We start from the raw sequence: 17,483 nt of genomic DNA, 5'->3' as shown, positions 1-17,483 counted from the left end.
ATAATGTCATTACATTAAGTTGAAATATATTTATGATATATTTATATATATTTATAATATATTTTATAATATATATTTCATATATTTATAATATATTTTTAAGGTGTTTATTAGAAAGAAAACAAAATAAAGATGGAATTTTTGGACAATTAAGTTGGGTAAAAAATGGTGGCAATAAAGTCAAGATATGAATACGCTGAAAAAAGGCTTTTTCACCGATATCCTGAAATGCAGCTCTTTTCTTGAGATACTATAAATTCCTCGCATATGGACAAACGTTTGGACACCCCCATCCATGCACGACTTCCAAAACGTTTGGGTTCGGTATAGTAGAGGTTAAAGAGTGTTTTAGGTAGCGTGTGTAAACAATGAATGTTGATGCTAAACGTACCACAATACCTCAAAACGGGCAGCAACGGAATAGAAAAGTCACATCTGCGGCCCACGTTAGCGAATCAAATATGTGTGGGCAAAAAGACATTCAGGCCTGCTCCATCTTGTTCTCGCATGTGGCTGACACTTGCCTGTGCAGGGAGGGAGGAGTTTCCAGCTGGCTTTCACCAGGCGTCAATAAAACACGGTCAACATCGGCGAGGGCGTGGCTGACCTCCGACGTGCAAACAGTGTCTCGGATAGGAGAAATCAGGGTGAGATCCAGTGTCTTCTGTAGTTGCTTGTAGCAGAGGAGGAGAGCGTCCTGGCCCCGGGTCAAATACGACAGAACAGGTTCAGAATTGATCGGTGATCAATAATAACATATGCAGTAAAATGCGAGTTAGCGCGTGGACGTGAGCCTCACCAGATCGATGACCAGGAGCTTGGCCAGAAACTTGAGCAGTGATTCGGGCGAGTCCGCCACGCCGAGCCTCTGGCTTGCAGCGCAAACGCAAGCACACGCATGAGTGGAAGGCAGGAAGTCGGAAAACTTCAAGTCTGGGAAGACATGAATAGAAAACACAACACATAGTACGTAAATACCAGTAATTAATAGTATTTATCAAACACTGTACTGTGCAAAAAGTATTTGGCCACAAAACAATACTTTAATGAGGACGTAGTATTACTGCAATATCACTTAGTACAGTGTAGGCCTCCACCAAGGCTCCTACTATGAAATAGGAAACTGTGAAACGGAGGCTAATTTTCAACATTTGGGTTGAAAAATGATCATAATAGTTAAAAAAACACGGTTTTGAGTCTCAAATGGAATTGAATCGGGGCCCAGCAAGGGTCACATAAATAGTGAAAAATTAAAGAAAGTCTAACTCTGGGGTCTCAAACATGAGACACATGCTAACTCGCAAACTAGAGAGCTAGCGACCTAAACGGTAGCCTTTAAGTTATTTCCTTTCAACTTAAATAGCCAAAAACTTACCACTTCCACACGGATAGGGAGGATAACTATTAACAGTTATTTAACCTTTAACATGAACATGAATCAAACGTAATAATTTTTTCTGGGTACATGATACCATACAGTATCCATATCAAACTTGCGCGGGCCGCACTAACATTAAACTTTCATATCAAGGCGGGGGCCTCAAACTAGTGTCCTGCGGGCCACATTTGGCCCACGAGCCGCGTGTTTGAGACCCCTACTGTATGGTTTGGCTTTGTTCATTTTAATCTGAAAAAAATCATTTGTCTACCCACCAACTATATGTAGTTTCTTAAGTTTTTATTATTATTATTATATTTATTTATTACTGATTGATTGATTTTCTTTATTCTTGATTTGTTTATTTATTTTTCATCTTATTTTGTGCAGAAAAATAAAAATTAAGATATTTGAGAACAGTGGAATGTTTTATCAGAGCTTTTATTGTAGAAAATCGGAACCAAAGCGAAGTTTTAAAAAAAAATGTGTTTTTAATAAATGCGTTTTTTTTTTTTTTTTTTGGGAAAACCTGATGCGGCCCAGTCTCACCCAGACCCGAGCTCCAGTGGCCCCCAAGTAAATTGAGTTTGAGACCCCTGCTGTATGGTATCATGTACCCAGAAAAAATTATTACGTTTGATTAATGTTCATGTTAAAGGTTAAATAACTGTTAATAGTTATCCTCCCTATCCGTGTGGAAGTGGTAAGTTTTTTGCTATTTCAGTTTAAAGGAAATAACTTGAAGGCTACCGTTTAGGTCGCTAGCTCTCTAGTTTGCGAGTTAGCATGTGTCTCAAGACCCTGCAGTTGCGCAATATGTTGTAAATAAAAAGAGCATAAATGTGACTATAGTCGTGTTTTGTTATGTCTACAGGGCTCTAATAATGCTTTGTTCATTTTAATCTGAAAAAAAGTAATTTGTCTACCCACCAACTATATGTGGTTTCTTAAGTTATTATTATTATTGTTTGCCGTTTTATTATTATTATTATTATATTTATTTATTACTGATTGATTGATTTTCTTTATTAATTTTTCATCTTATTTTGTGTAGAAAAATAAAAATTAAGATATTTGAGAACAGTGGAATGTTTTATTAGAGCTTTTATTGCAGAAAATCGGAACCAAAACACTGAAAAAGTTTGTATATTTTTCTGTTTTTAATAAATGCGTTTTTTTTGTTTTATGGGGGGAAAACCTGATGCGGTCCAGCCTTGCCCAGAGTCCCTAGCTCCAGTGGCCCCCAGGTAAATTGAGTTTGAGACCCCTGGTCTAACTCATCCAAATGCTCCACAGGTGAAAAATGCAGAAGCCAAACGTAAGAATGAAGAACTTTATAAAACGCAGAAGTCATATTTAATATCCTTAAAAAGACGGTCAGTATGACTTTTTCTAAGCTGAAGTTCCTATTGTAGTTCCCTTTATAACACACTAATCCAGTAAGAAGAGGAAGATGGATAAATGTGACGGATGCTGCCATTGTCGACACACCCTGACGGACAAAGAAAGCACTTTAAAAGCTGTCGTTTGCTCGGCTATGACAATGTGACATATTATCTTCACGCCTTAGGGAGGAGAAGTGCAGAGACACTCGGTCTGCCATCCAATCCTTCCCCACACACCTTGGTGAATGGGCAAAGGGGTCTGGAGTCTTTTTTGGAACTTTTTTGGGTGCTTTAATGTCCCGATGGGTGTAAAAGCGGCCTGACTGTATCCCAGTGACGTGTCGCCTGGGGCGGCATCACAGAGCTTCGTGAGAAGAGTGGGCTGAATAGGGGGACTGCTGCGCTCATTCACTGCACACAATGCGGAATTGCACTCACTCAGCTCTCTGGCTCCTGAATGCTGACACATCGCAGCCAAACTTATGGCTGCTTTGTGTGCGCTGCTGTCCCTGGGAAAAGTCCCCCAATTTCAACAATTTTGGAATGACTGCAGGGAAAAGCAGCAGATTCCTGAACAATACTCCTTTTGGTTAGCAACTAAAATGTACAACTTCATCCATAAGAAAAATGTCAAAATGTGACAAAATATGAAACAATACATCTGTTAATCTTGAATTCCATCCTTCCATCACTCATAAGATTGTAAGGTACTCCACTTGGGGCAGGATCTCATCCCTGACCCGGAGACTTGGAGGTGCTGATTTTGGTAATGGTAATGGTAATGGTTTTATTTCATTTGAACATGCATCAGATTACAATTGAGTGCATCCCATAATCAGTTCCCAGTTCCACATGTCCAAAAGGAGTAGGAAGAAGCAAAGCTTATTAAATCCTACCCCTCCATCTGGTACTTTTACAATCAGTAACTGTTACATTTGTTCACTTCCTGCTTTCCTAATTTTATATTATTTTATTTTATTTTATTTTATTTTATTTTATTTTATTTTATTTTATTTTATTTTATTTTATTTTATTTTATTTTATTTTATTTTATTTTATTTTTAAAATAAAAATAAAAATAAAAATAAAAATAAAAATAAAAATAAAAATAAAAATAAAAATAAAAATAAAAATAAAAATAAAAATAAAAATAAAAATAAAAATAAAAATAAAAATAAAAATAAAAATAAAAATAAAAATAAAAATAAAAATAAAAATAAAAATATTTTTTATTTAAATTTTAATTTTAATTTAGCCTTATGCATTATTTTAGCTGTTTGAAGATGAACTATATCAGCAAGTTGAAGTATTTGTGATTTTAGAAATAAGGAGTTAGTATGTTCTCTGCAGGCGGCATTATGAATTATCCTGACTGACCTTTTTTTGCAGTACATTTAGCGAGTGAAGATCGCTTTTATAGTTATTAGCCCATATTTCCACACAATAAGTAACGGAATCCGTCAAGGTCTTGGCTGCGACTAGAAATTCTGTCCATAAAAGCAGGGGTCTCAAACACGCGGCCCGCAGACTATATATTTTACACGTAACAGTCCACCTGATATTATTGTATCTGTAAAATTGTCATGCAATCTGCTATTATTATTTATTATTTTATATTTATATTTAAATATTTTAAAAATAATAAAATATTATAATAATTACAATAAAATTAAAATAATAATTATTATGTAAAATATGCAAATATAACAATATTATATATAATTAATATAATAATTAGCATTAATATAATAATTATAATAATCATAATAGTTCTCATAATAATTATAATAATCTAATAATAATAATAATAATAATTATTATTATTATTATTATTATTATGTGCTTGTGTCCATTTTTTCAGGAGCACTTTGTAAACAACAGACCATGTCAAAAAAGGAAATTGATAAAACCATCAAAAGGTTGGCTCAGGCCATGATGCCAGGTTGTATGTTGACTTTAAATGAAATACTTTGGAAAGATTGGGCGGGCCATATCAAACACTTGGCGGGCCGAATGTGGCCCCCGGGCCGTAGTTTGCCCACCCCTGCCCTAGCTCCCAGTGGCCCCCAGGTAAATTGAGTTTCAGACCCATGCATAAAAGTCATGAACAGAATCGGTGACAAAGGGCCCCACTAGAAACAAGTCCTACTTATTGCAGGCAATCAGAACCAAGATCTGACACTGGTCATACAGAGAGCGAACCGCCTTGAATTAGGCGGTCCGATACCCCATACTCCCAGAGTACTCCCCACAGGATTCCTTGAGGAAAACCTTCTGCCAGTCCACAAAAAACACATTTAGACTAGTTGGCCAAACTCCCATACACCCTCAAGGACCCTGCCAAGAGTGGAGAGTTGGTCCAAGACCAGGACCAAACCACACTTCTCCTCCTGAATCAGAGATTCAAATACCCGGCGGACGCTCCTCTCCTCTCCTGGTCATTTCCAAGTGTGTAATGTCTACAAATACTTGCAGTACCTGCTTTTGACTGTGGAAATCTTGATAAAAAAAACTAGCTGAATTGCTCTGTATAACGGCAGCTATTAAGTGTTTTCGCTAGACATAAAAGCTACTCCACCCTTCAGTTATGTAAATATTTGTCTAATAATCATTCTGCCTGGGAAAACAGAAGGCATCCTTGAAGTATGTTTTGTAGAAACCAAATATTTGGTGGTACTATTCTGTGTTCTTATCAGCTCCCAATTCATATTGTCATTTTGGGATTTTATGTAACTTGGTTATGTAACTCAACTCACCGATGGCTGCCAAGGCCACGTAAGAGTGGACATGTCGGCGCAAGCTGGGAAGGTGCCGGGCTTCAAGAAAGGACAGCGAGTGAAGGATCGGTTCCAGAAAGTCCGAGGGCACGGCGGAGGCCAGGGCCCAGCCTAGCTTGGAAACCACAGAAGCTTCCCACTGCTGCAAACACACACAAGTTGACTGGCAGTGCTTTTACATTTATGGTTATTCATACACACCTGTTGCAGCCTGTTTAACCAAAAGCTGCTATTTAAGAGACATTTTGCAGACTTGAAAAGATAAATGATCCCGTGGACTGGAAAAAAAAAAGCTCCAGAGGAATGTTTGTGCAGCACAAACATGTTTTTCTACTGTTCTGTCCTATTAACCTTAGGACCCCGTGGGGAAACATGGGGAGTGGATTCATACATAACAATCTCTCACAAAAGTGAGTACACCCTTCACATTTGTTTACAGTATTAGAGTATTATTGTTGTCAAGGGACAATACTACAGAATGTGAAGTTGGATATACTAACCTGGAACCCACATTTTACAATGCTCATTGAGTTGGGGACTGCATTTTGGGGGGAATTTTGTCATTCCCAATCATCATTTGACACATTAACATATATTTGTTTCCCTTTTTTGTGCATTATAAAACAGAAAATTAGTTAAAAATCTATTTAGACGATGAAGCCCTGATCATACATTGATACACTGTCAACAACAACAGCAGCGACAACACTTTTCGCTCTCCTCGGGATGGCTGTGTCTTCCAGCACAGGACGTGTTTATGTTTCACATAAGGATTTATTTATTTATTTTATTTATTTAAGTTTGTAATTTTTTGTTTTATTCTTTTTTTTTTTTTAGAAACTTTTAAGTCATTTTTATATTTACTTATGCTGTTTTTATTTTATTTTATATTTTTACACTTTTGTTTCAGACATTTTTTTCCTGAATTAATTTTATTAAATTTTTTATCACTTTTATTTTAACTTATTTATTTTTACACTTTTAAGTAATTCTTACATGTATTTATTTATTTATTTATTTTATTTATTTAAGTTTGTAATTTATTGTTTTATTCTTATTTTTTTTAGAAACTTTTAAGTCATTTTTATATTTACTTATGCTGTTTTTATTTTATTTAATATTTTTACACTTTTGTTTCAGACATTTTTTTCCTGAATTAATTTTATTACATTTTTTATCACTTTTATTTTAACTCATTTATTTTTACACTTTTAAGTAATTCTTACATTTATGTATTTATTTATTTTATTTATTTATTTAAGTTTGTAATTTATTGTTTTATTCTTATTTTTTTTAGAAACTTTTAAGTCATTTTTATATTTACTTATGCTGTTTTTATTTTATTTAATATTTTTACACTTTTGTTTCAGACATTTTTTTCCTGAATTAATTTTATTACATTTTTTATCACTTTTATTTTAACTCATTTATTTTTACACTTTTAAGTAATTCTTACATTTATTTATTTATTTATTTTATTTATTTAAGTTTGTAATTTATTGTTTTATTCTTATTTTTTTTAGAAACTTTTAAGTCATTTTTATATTTACTTATGCTGTTTTTATTTTATTTAATATTTTTACACTTTTGTTTCAGACATTTTTTTCCTGAATTAATGTTATTACATTTTTTATCACTTTTATTTAACTTGTTTTTTTTTTTACACTTTTACGTAATTCTTACATTTATTTATTTATTTTATGTATTTAAGTTTGTAATTTATTGTTTTATTTTTATTTTTTTAGAGACTTTTAAGTCATTTTTATATTTACTTATGCTGTTTTTATTTTATTTTATATTTTTACACTTTTGTTTCAGACATGTTTTTCCTGAATTTATTTTATTAAAATTTTTACCACTTTTATTTTTCTTATTTTTTTACACTTTTAAGTAATTCTTACATTTATTTATTTATTTAATTTATTTAAGTTTGTAATTTTTTGTTTTATTCTTATTTATTTTAGAAACTTTTAAGTCATTTTTATATTTACTTATGCCGTTTTTATTATATTTAATATTTTTACACTTTTGTTTGACATTTTTTTCCTGAATGTATTTTATAAAAATTTTTACCACTTTTATTTTACTAATTTTTTTACAGTTTTAATTTTTACATTAATTTATACATGCATTTATTTATTTCTATGTTACACTTGAACTACAAAGTCCTTCATGTTTATACTTTACTTTATTTTTATCTTTACACATACAGTACATAAGCGTATGTCGAAGATGCATTTTAAAGGAATTTATTAAGGCATTTTTGTCACATAACTACATGCATACAAATGATGCATTAAATCAAATTAAATATAAAAAGTGCATTAAATAAGGCAACAAAATCTAATATTTCACTTATAGCTTCAATAAACATACTGTATAAGAGGAATATGACTAAACTATTGGTTAATTTTACTTCAAAATAAGTTGTACATCATTTGTATATTACATATTTTAATGCCAATGGATCCGCGACCTACTGAGTGGTCCCGACCCACAGGTTGAGACCCTGTGGCTGAGAAGACATAGCGTAATAAAACGGTTACTGGAATGTAACCCTGTGTCTAAATGCTACCTTTGGCACATTGGGGTCATTAAAGTTGCATTTTATAGGAGTTCACATTGGGTGAGTGTGAAAATAACGCAGCCATTGGTCATTTCATTAGGCACACCTAACGACTCCAGAAAGCCCAAAGCCGGAACCTTCGCGAGGGTAATGACGAATAATTTTATATGTCGCAGATTTGTGTTGTGATGTCAACATTTACCAGGATATCTGCCACGGAAATGGAGTCATCAGCGTACACGCAGAGCTTCCAGGGCATGAGAGGAACAGTCTCTCTCATCTTGGAAGCCAGCAGCATGGTGACCGCAGCCACAAGCTGCAGGTCGCACATCTCCACGGCATGGATGCTCAGGTAAGAGTCCAGGTAGTGGACCGCGAGTGGGAACACCTCCTCTTCACATTTCTGCTCCTCGCACACCTAAAACAGCACCGTGATTTGAAGTGGATTTTCAGTTTTAAACAAACCTCGTTAGAATACCTGGAGCATCCACGCTGTTAGTGTCCTCCTTATGCGGTGGTAGATGCCTGCCTGCTGGATGCTAGTAAAAATGGAGGACCCACGGTTCTCCTCCAAGGCTCTCAAGTTCTGGATAACCCGTGGGTCACTTACCAGAGCTGGGTCGATCCCCGCCCTTGGAGACACGTCGTGTAGCGACATATTTTGGAGAAACTAAAGCAAAAAAAATAAAAACAATCCACCGAAAATCAGACCTAGCTGCTAGGTCAATGTGCTAACTGAGTCAGTTAGCTTAGCCGCTAGCATACATTCGACATATCTTTCAATGTTAGCTCGATTTAAGTGAGCAACAATAAAAAAATAAATCACTTCCAACGTGTGTGTAATATCTAAATAATACAAAAACAAGTATATTTATTAAAGTATTCAGCTTTGGATAAGCTCACCAGGCTAACGAGTGTGGAGCGTGTCGTCAGCAGTTCATTAGCTTAACATGCTAATGTGGCTAATGAGCTAATAAGTTAAACAGAAGTGCGCCAAATGAAGCAAATTGGAAGCTACCGTGAATAACAGTTAAGATACGGAAAATGGAACCACTATATAAAATAGGCTATTTTGAGACTGAAATGACAATTAATATGTTAGGAGCCATTTTCTACAGATGAATGATCCAGAACATACACAGTGATAGTTTTAGCTAAAAACAATCCACCGAAAATCAGACCTAGCTGCTAGGTCAATGTGCTAACTGAGAGTCAGTTAGCTTAGCCGCTAGCATACATTCGACATCTCTTTCAATGTTAGCTCGATTTAAGTGAGCAACAATAAAAAATAAATCACTTCCAACGTGTGTGTAATATCTAAATAATACAAAAACAAGTATATTTATAAGTATTCAGCTTTGGATAAGCTCACCAAGCTAACAAGTGTGGAGCGTGTCGTCAGCAGTTCATTAGCTTAACATGCTAATGTGGCTAATGAGCTAATAAGTTAAACAGAAGTGCGCCAAATGAAGCAAATTGGAAGCTACCGTGAATAACAGTTAAGATACGGAAAATGGAACCACTATATAAAATAGGCTATTTTGAGCCTGAAATTACGATTAATATGTTAGGAGCCATTTTCTACAGATGAATGATCCAGAACATACACAGTGATAGTATTAGCTTTAAAAATACACAGTAGTAATTAGTCATCCTCATATCCGACTATTAAGTATTCTGTTTGTTTTTAATTCAGATTGCTGCATAAACATGTATTCATAATCAAAATTACAATGAGTTATGGTGATTTTAAGCGTTAACATGTCCCCCATGTTAAAGAATGACAACCTGAAACAAAAGAATTGTCAGTCCATATCAAGAGTAACAGGAAGCCCGATTTCAACATCCCGCGACTCAGAGTTCTGCAGTTCTCTGCGGATCTCCGCCGAGACCTGAGGATGCGTTTGTATCTTGAGCAGCTCCAGCAGGGCCTCCTTCTGTTCCGAGGCCAGGTCGGCCTTGTAGCGCTGTGCCAGCGTGAGCAGGCTCTGATGCCAGAGCACAGGAAGCTCGCGCTTTTCGCTGCGGAAGGACAGGAAGTGAGCCACCAAGGCATCTAGGACACGGAAAGGCAGGGCGTATTTCTTGTCGAGCAACAGACGCAGGAAAATGCTGTTGGCGCCGTTGTAGTCCATCTCTGCCAACTTGAGCATCGTGGCGCTGAAAGGGAGAGGCGATAAAAATGTTACGCAACCTTCCACCGCAGCGCTGACCTCGCCCATTTGCTTTTGTAACGTAGCATGTTCTAACTTGGGTTCCCAAACGCTGCACCGCATCCTGGAAAATGGTCATACATTTGATTATATGTAAATGTATATGCATTTTGGCAATAATGTACTTCATACAATAATAATCTGGAAACTTTTATACAAGAATAGACTAAAGATTTCTCACTGAGGCTGCTGATAAAACTTCCCAGGCGCGAAACTACTTGTGTGTCCGTTATCTGTCATTCCGGACCACACAGGTGAGGGCCTTCAGTCACCGAGGGATGCCCCCTGCAACATCTCCACATAGCCGATTGTTCCACCGAAGGATCATGATGGCACCGATTGGATCTCCTTGTCATGCCAGTAACGTTGGAATCCATCAGGACCGCCAAGGTTACATTTTTTCAAATCAAATCAACTTTATTTGTATAGCACTTTTCCTGCAAAGACATGCAACACAAAGTGCTTTACAGAATTAAAAACAAAAACTGCGGAAATACTGGAGTTAAAAGCTAAAGACTAAAAGCATAAAATAGGATTAAAAAGGTAAAAAACATAAGAAAAGTTTAAAAATATTAGTTAAAAGCCTGATGTGAGGTGTGTCTTTAATCTTTTAAAAATTTTCAGTGCTTTTGGTTCTCTGATAAAACATTACATTATTGTAAATTATGATAAATTATTTTTTATTTATTATTAAATTATTAAATAAATGTTTAATGTTCATTTTTATTTTTCGACACAAAATAAGATGGAAAAATAAGCAAATCAAAAAACAAATGAAACAAATTAACAAATTAATTTTTCTTTATTATTAAATAAACGTTCATGTTAATTTTTATTTTTCGACACAAAATAAGATGGAAAAATAAATAAGCAAATCAAAAAACAAATGAAACAAATTAACTAATTAATTTTTCTTGTTTATTAAATTATTAAATAAACATTCAATGTTAATTTTTATTTTTTGACATAAAATAAGATGGAAAAATTAAGCAAATCAAAAAACAAATGAAACAAATTAATTTTTATTTATCATTAAATTATTAAATAAACATTTGATGTTAATTTTTATTTTTCGACACAAAATAAGATGGAAAAATAAATAAGCAAATCAAAAAACAAATGAAACAAATTAATTTTTCTTTATTATTAAATTATTAAACGCCTAATGTTAATTTTTATTTTTCGACAAAATAAGATGGAAAAATAAATATGCAAATCAAAAAACAAATGAAACAAATTAATTCTTTATTATAAAATTATTAAATAAACGCCTAATGTTAATTTTTTTTCTTCGACAAAATAAGATGGAAAAATAAATAAGCAAATCAAAAAACAAATTAAACAAATTAACAAATACATTTTTCTTTATTAAATAAACGTTCAATGTTAATTTTTATTTTTCGACACTAAGATGGAAAAATAAATAAGCAAATCAAAAAACAAACGAAACCAATTAAGAAATTAATTTGTATTTATTATTAAATAAACGCTTAATGTTATTTTTTTTATTTTTCGACACAAAATAAGATGGAAAACTAAATAAGCAAATCAAAAAACAAATGAAACAAATTAATTTTTCTTTATTATTAAATTATAAAATAAACGCCTAATATTAATTTTTATTTTTCGACAAAATAAGATGGAAAAATAAATATGCAAATCAAAAAACAAATGAAACAAATTAATTCTTTATTATTAAATTATTAAATAAACGCCTAATATTAATTTTTATTTTTCGACAAAATAAGATGGAAAAATAAATATGCAAATCAAAAAACAAATGAAACAAATAAATTCTTTATTAAATTATTAAATAAACATTCAATGTTAATTTTTATTTTTCGACACAAAATAAGATGGAAAAATAAATAAGCAAATCAAAAAACAAATGAAACAAATAAATTTTTCTTGATTATTAAATTATTAAATAAACATTCAATGTTAATTTTTATTTTTCGACAAAATAAGATGGAAAAATAAATATGCAAATCAAAAAACAAATGTAACAAATTAATTTTTCTTTATTATTAAATTATTAAATAAACATTCAATGTTAATTTTTATTTTTCGACAAAATAAGATGGAAAAATAAATATGCAAATCAAAAAAATAATGAAACAAATTAAATTAATTTTTATTTATTTTTAAATTATTAAATAAACGTTTAATGTTATTTTTTTTTAATTTTTCTACACAAATTAAGATGGAAAAATAAATAAGCAAACCAAACAACAAACTAAACATTCATTCATTCATTCATTAAACAAATTAAACTTTCATATCAAGGCGGGGGCCTCAAACTAGCGGCCCGCGGGCCCCGTGAGTTTGAGTCCCCTGTTTTAAAGGCCGTGCTCTTAAACTTTTAATGATCTGATGAACAGCGTAGTTGACTTTGGGAGGAAAGTGGGTGGGAGCCGCTCGCTACAGTAGGGTGCATGTTGCAGTCTCACAGAAACTGACCAGCATGTGAAGAAGGTGTGTGTGTGTGTGTGTGTGTGTGTGTATATATGTGTGTGTGTCTCAGGAGAGAGACTCATTACCTGGAGTGGAGCACAGGGATGGAACACTTTGTGAGGATGCTTCCGATGATGATGGCCTCTCTGAGGGTGCATGTCCCTGATTCACACAGCGGTATCAGTATACCTGTGGAACGGAGGTGTGGGGGGGGAGATGTACATAAAAAAAAAAAAACACAATACACACAAAATAGGCAGAAATGTCATGCATTTTACATTTCTGACCACTGTGTGGGTGGGGAACATTACGGTGCAAGGGTTGTATATAACCACATCAAATTTGATTTAAATGTTTTATTTTTTAAAAATATATACAGTTACAACCTATTGTTTTTGCATGTTTATGTTTGTTGCAAGTGTTGACCCGTCCCACTTTGTTCAAATGCACCATTGTTGTGCTAACTTTCTCCCATACTGCAGAGTCTACTACTATACTGTATATTATACTATATGTATATTTGTCCCTAAATGTCGATACTATGTGGGAACCCAAAGGTAAATTTTGATTACCTTACCGAGTACCAATGTGCATATTTTTCATGCATAATAGCTGAGATCCAGGCTCATACTGGTGGATGGTGGGTGTGTATTCATTGTGGGCTTTTAATTTGATGTTGTTACTGTTAGTTAGTTTTCCGCAATACATTTAATATTGCTAAAATAAATCAGATCTTCTTATCGAATCCGCAGTATGCCCGCAAATGTCAGGGTTAAACCATGTAACGTAATAATAATAATAATAATAAAAATATGGGTTATTGGAAATCACCAAATGTTGGCGCTCATTCAGATCAACTGTTTTTGGATGGGCTGCTGTACAATGTTTAATGCGAGCAGCAGTGCCACCTAGTGGATTGGTTCGACAATGGCGTTCCAAAGGGGAAAATCCATTAATTCATTCATTAACCTAACACAACTGATAATGCTAAATATTGCTGAACTAGTAAAAAAAAAAGTTTTCTGTTCTGCTTCTATGACACATATGGATTGCATTTTAGCATAATTGTTATGATTCAGCTGTACGGTAGACAAGTGGTTAGCACGCAGACCTCACAGCGAGGAGACCCGAGTTCAATCCCACACTCTGCCATCTCTGTGTGGAGTTTGCACGTTCTCCCCGTGCATGTGCGGGTTTTCTCGCGCGCCCCTCGTGAGGATAAGCGGTAGAAAATTAATTTTATGATTCAGGGATGCACGACGGCGTACGAGTGGTTAGCACGCAGGCCACACAGCTAGGAGTCTGGAGTTCGATTCCATCCTCGGCCATCTCTGTGTGGAGTTTGCATGTTCTCCCCGTGCATGTGCGGGTTTTCTCGCGCGCGCCCCTCGTGAGGATAAGCGGTAGAAAATGACTTTTATGATTCAAGGCTGCACGACGGCATACGAGCGGTTAGCACGCAGGCCACACAGCTAGGAGACTGGAGTTCGATTCCATCCTCGGCCATCTCTGTGTGGAGTTTGCATGTTCTCCCCGTGCATGTGCGGGTTTTCTCGCGCGCGCCCCTCGTGAGGATAAGCGGTAGAAAATTAATTTTATGATTCAGGGCTGCACAACGGCGTACGAGCGGTTAGCACGCAGGCCACACAGCCAGGAGACTTGAGTTCGATTCCATCCTCGGCCATCTCTGTATGTATCTATCTGAAATAACACCCAAATAAATCAACTTTATATTTGTAATACCCAAGCCAATACCCAGCCATGATGTTTGGTCTAGAGCAGGGGTGGGCAAACTACGGCCCGGGGGCCACATCCGGCCCGCCAAGTGTTTGAACACGGCCCACCCGTTCTTTCCAAAGTATTCAATTTAAACTTAACATACAACCTAGTCTAGTGGTTAGCACGCAGACCTCACAACCAGTCCAGGGTCTACCCCGCCTCTCGCCCTAAGACAGCTGGGATAGGCTCCAGCACCCCCACGACAGTATCACTCGGATACTGTGAACATCCAGCAGCAACACAACATTTTGGCATGACTACTATTTTGATGAAAAATACACTGAACCAGGGCTGCACAGTGGAGGGTGGTTAGCACACAGGCTTCACAGCTAGGAGACCCAAGTTCGATTCCACCCTTGGGCATCTCTGTGTGGAGTTTGCATGTTCTCCCCGTGCATGCGTGGGTTTTCTCCGGGTACTCCGGTTTCCTCGCACATTCCAAAAACATGCTAGGTTAATTAGCCACTCCAAATTGTCCATAGGTATGAATGTGAGTGTGAATGGTTGTTTGTCTATATGTGCCCTGTGATTTGCTGGCCACCAGTTTATGCAAGTGCACCTAAAGTGGTGTGTGATACCTTAAGAGAACCCTTGTCTCCCGTCTCACCTTTAAACCACGCTCCTGGTTTAAACAAGGCTTTCTTCAGAGCGCTGTAGAGGTGGAAGTTGAGCCTCTTGTACTCTGCAATGTCATCCCGAACCCTGGGCAGCAACACCAAGTTGTAAAATCTCTGCGCCATTCGCTCTTTCAGATTGGACGAGAAGATCCTACAAGACAAAAAAATAAGTGTTGTGACATATGTGAATAAAAAAAATAAAGAAAACTCCTTATTTGATAGGAAACAGACCTTGTGGCTTGATACATGGCAGCTGCAGTCCAGGTCTCAGGCTCAGTCAAATAAAGGATCTGCTCCCAGTTTGAAAGTGCTGGTATGATTTTGAAGGCCTTTGGCAGCTTCCCACTTCGATATTTAGACAGGACCTGACGTCAAATGAATAAAACTTCAATTACGGCCAAACTATGAGTTGTCGGTGTTCATATTTTCCAGATAATTCACCTTTCTGACACCAGAGTAGACTTCTACAACCCTTGGGTCAAGCTGTTGGATTGGACAACCGGACATTTCCGACATCACCGTTCCAACTTCGGTTTGCTTCTCTGTAATCTTTTCCATAATAATGTCCGCTAGGGTTCGTCTGCAATAAGCAAATATGGATAATATTTACATCCAAGCTCCGCAGTTATTAATAAGATAAAGTAACGGCTGCCCTTGCCTCATCGGGGGGTTCTTATTCATGAACATCTCAATGGCTTTCTCATCGTCAGGGTCGACCACAACTTCAGTGTCGACCATGTCTCCATCACCAGCAGCTCCCAGTGCCGGCCATTCTTCATCTGAATCTGCATCCTGGGACGTGGAACCTAAAGAAAAAACAATCACTCACATATTGACGGTCAAATATAGGGCTGCAGGGCTGTACGGATTTTCATTGATTAAATCAAATCTTTGTGTGAATCGCCATTTTATCACCTGGAATTGGTTCCAGCTCTCCAGGATAAGTAGTATACAGAAAATTAATGAGTCATGTATTAGAAAAATTCATTAAAGTACAATAAATACCTTGTTGTTGATTAGTCCGTTATTTTAAATCTTATGCCATCAAATGTACGAACTGACTAGTGTATATTAAACAGCGGCCATGACAAATTATCATGCAAATTATTATTATTATTATTATTATTATTAACAATGTAGTGTCCCAATCGAGTTTTACCGAGAACTGTAACGGGTGCTTTCTTCTTCTCTGGTGCCAGGCTATATTCATTCTGAAGTTCCTCCTGTTGAATTCTGGCTTGTTGTAAGATCTTCCGCGACAGGCGTTCGTCCACGTACGTGTCTTCGGTTTCGATCCGATCGTCCCTGCTCTTCACTCGGTCTTTAGCTCGGATAGCGTCCGCCTGTAGGATCTGGTCAACCAGCGTGTCCGTCTCCCCTCTCTTCTCGACTCCGCGTTTGTTTTTTTTCACTTTCGGCATGGTTGTTTATTTAGTGCGTGACAAATAAACTTTATATTCCAGTGGAGATAAAAGTTTAGTCTAAACACTGTAAACAGACATTAGCTTAACACGTGCTACTTTCTTGCATCGAGGAAGTGACGGTACGTTGCGTCACATCCTGTCATTTTACGTCGCATAAAATGTGCATATATAGCCATGTAATAATTTTATATTCTTAATTTTGTGATTTGTTGCTATTTTTTATTATATGTTTATGGTTTATTCTGGTGGTTTATTCTGACCAATTTATTTTTTTTACTGGAAAACAACATTTCACCGCAGAAGAAGAACGTCACCCGAAAATGAACCTACTACAAAAAGATGGACTGGGGGAAAAATATCAATAATGGGGGTTACTTTGTGAGTTTATAGCTTATATGGTGCTATTTTTATTAATATGCTTATGGTTTATTCTGGTGGTTTATTCTGACCATTTTTTTTTACTGGAAAACAACATTTCACCGCAGAAGAAGAACGTCACCCGGAAGTGAACCTACTACAAAAAGATGGACTGGGGGAAAAATTATCAATAATGGGGGTTACTTTGTGAGTTTATAGCTTATATGGTGCTTTTTTTATTAATATACTTATGGTTTATTCTGGTGGTTTATTCTGACCAACTTTATTTTTACTGGAAAACAATATTTCACCGCAGAAGAAGAACGTCACCCGGAAGTGAATCTACTACAAAAAAGGGACTGGAGGAAAAATATCAATAATGGGGGTCACTTGGTGAGTTTATAGCTAATATTGTGCTATTTTTTATTAATATACTTATGGTTTATTCTGGTGGTTTATTCTGACCAACTTTTTTTTTTTAACTGGAAAACAACATTTCACCGCAGAAGAACGTCACCCGGAAGTGAACCTAT

At 35.5% G+C, this 17,483-nt stretch overlaps 2 protein-coding genes across 2 annotated transcripts; both read right to left on the bottom strand.

Annotated features, from left to right (window-relative positions):
• Window positions 1–458: 458 nt before the first annotated feature.
• Window positions 459–8,764, bottom strand: ccnd3 (cyclin D3). The gene is made up of 5 exons (XM_078798707.1): window positions 8,585–8,764; window positions 8,309–8,524; window positions 5,520–5,682; window positions 800–933; window positions 459–697 (listed from the first exon to the last, which is right to left on the bottom strand). Exons 1-5 carry the CDS (start codon window positions 8,762–8,764, stop codon window positions 482–484), a joined length of 909 nt encoding a protein of 302 aa, XP_078654833.1. The 3' UTR covers window positions 459–481.
• Window positions 8,765–8,946: 182 nt separating this feature from the next.
• Window positions 8,947–16,709, bottom strand: bysl (bystin-like). Its single transcript, XM_058054202.2, has 7 exons — window positions 16,329–16,709; window positions 15,828–15,975; window positions 15,611–15,749; window positions 15,401–15,534; window positions 15,160–15,320; window positions 12,860–12,962; window positions 8,947–10,266 (listed from the first exon to the last, which is right to left on the bottom strand). The coding sequence occupies exons 1-7, from the start codon at window positions 16,588–16,590 to the stop codon at window positions 9,912–9,914; spliced, it is 1,302 nt and encodes a 433-aa protein (XP_057910185.2). The 5' UTR covers window positions 16,591–16,709; the 3' UTR covers window positions 8,947–9,911.
• Window positions 16,710–17,483: the final 774 nt, after the last annotated feature.

Source organism: Doryrhamphus excisus, linkage group LG18 (assembly GCF_037039965.1).
Source record: "Doryrhamphus excisus strain RoL-2023G ecotype Guam linkage group LG18, RoL_Dexc_Guam_v1.1, whole genome shotgun sequence".
Classification (NCBI taxonomy): Eukaryota; Metazoa; Chordata; class Actinopteri; order Syngnathiformes; family Syngnathidae; genus Doryrhamphus; species Doryrhamphus excisus.
Note: the sequence above shows the minus strand (reverse complement) of the source record. Positions and strands in the feature narration are given on the sequence as shown.

What these genes read in the sequence shown, in the direction of transcription:
- bysl (XM_058054202.2), bottom strand. Translation starts at nt 16,590, where the DNA reads ATGCCGAAAGTGAAAAAAAACAAACGCGGAGTCGAGAAGAGAGGGGAG. An exon ending in AATAAGAACCCCCCGATGAG is followed by an intron (nt 15,750 to 15,827) that starts GCAAGGGCAGCC and finishes TGCTTATTGCAG; the next exon opens with ACGAACCCTAGCGGACATTA. An exon ending in ATCCCTGTGCTCCACTCCAG is followed by an intron (nt 10,267 to 12,859) that starts GTAATGAGTCTC and finishes TCTCCCTTTCAG; the next exon opens with CGCCACGATGCTCAAGTTGG.
- ccnd3 (XM_078798707.1), bottom strand. Translation starts at nt 8,764, where the DNA reads ATGTCGCTACACGACGTGTCTCCAAGGGCGGGGATCGACCCAGCTCTG. An exon ending in TTTCCGTGGCAGATATCCTG is followed by an intron (nt 5,683 to 8,308) that starts GTAAATGTTGAC and finishes GTGTGTTTGCAG; the next exon opens with CAGTGGGAAGCTTCTGTGGT. An exon ending in AGCTCCTGGTCATCGATCTG is followed by an intron (nt 698 to 799) that starts GTGAGGCTCACG and finishes ACCCGGGGCCAG; the next exon opens with GACGCTCTCCTCCTCTGCTA.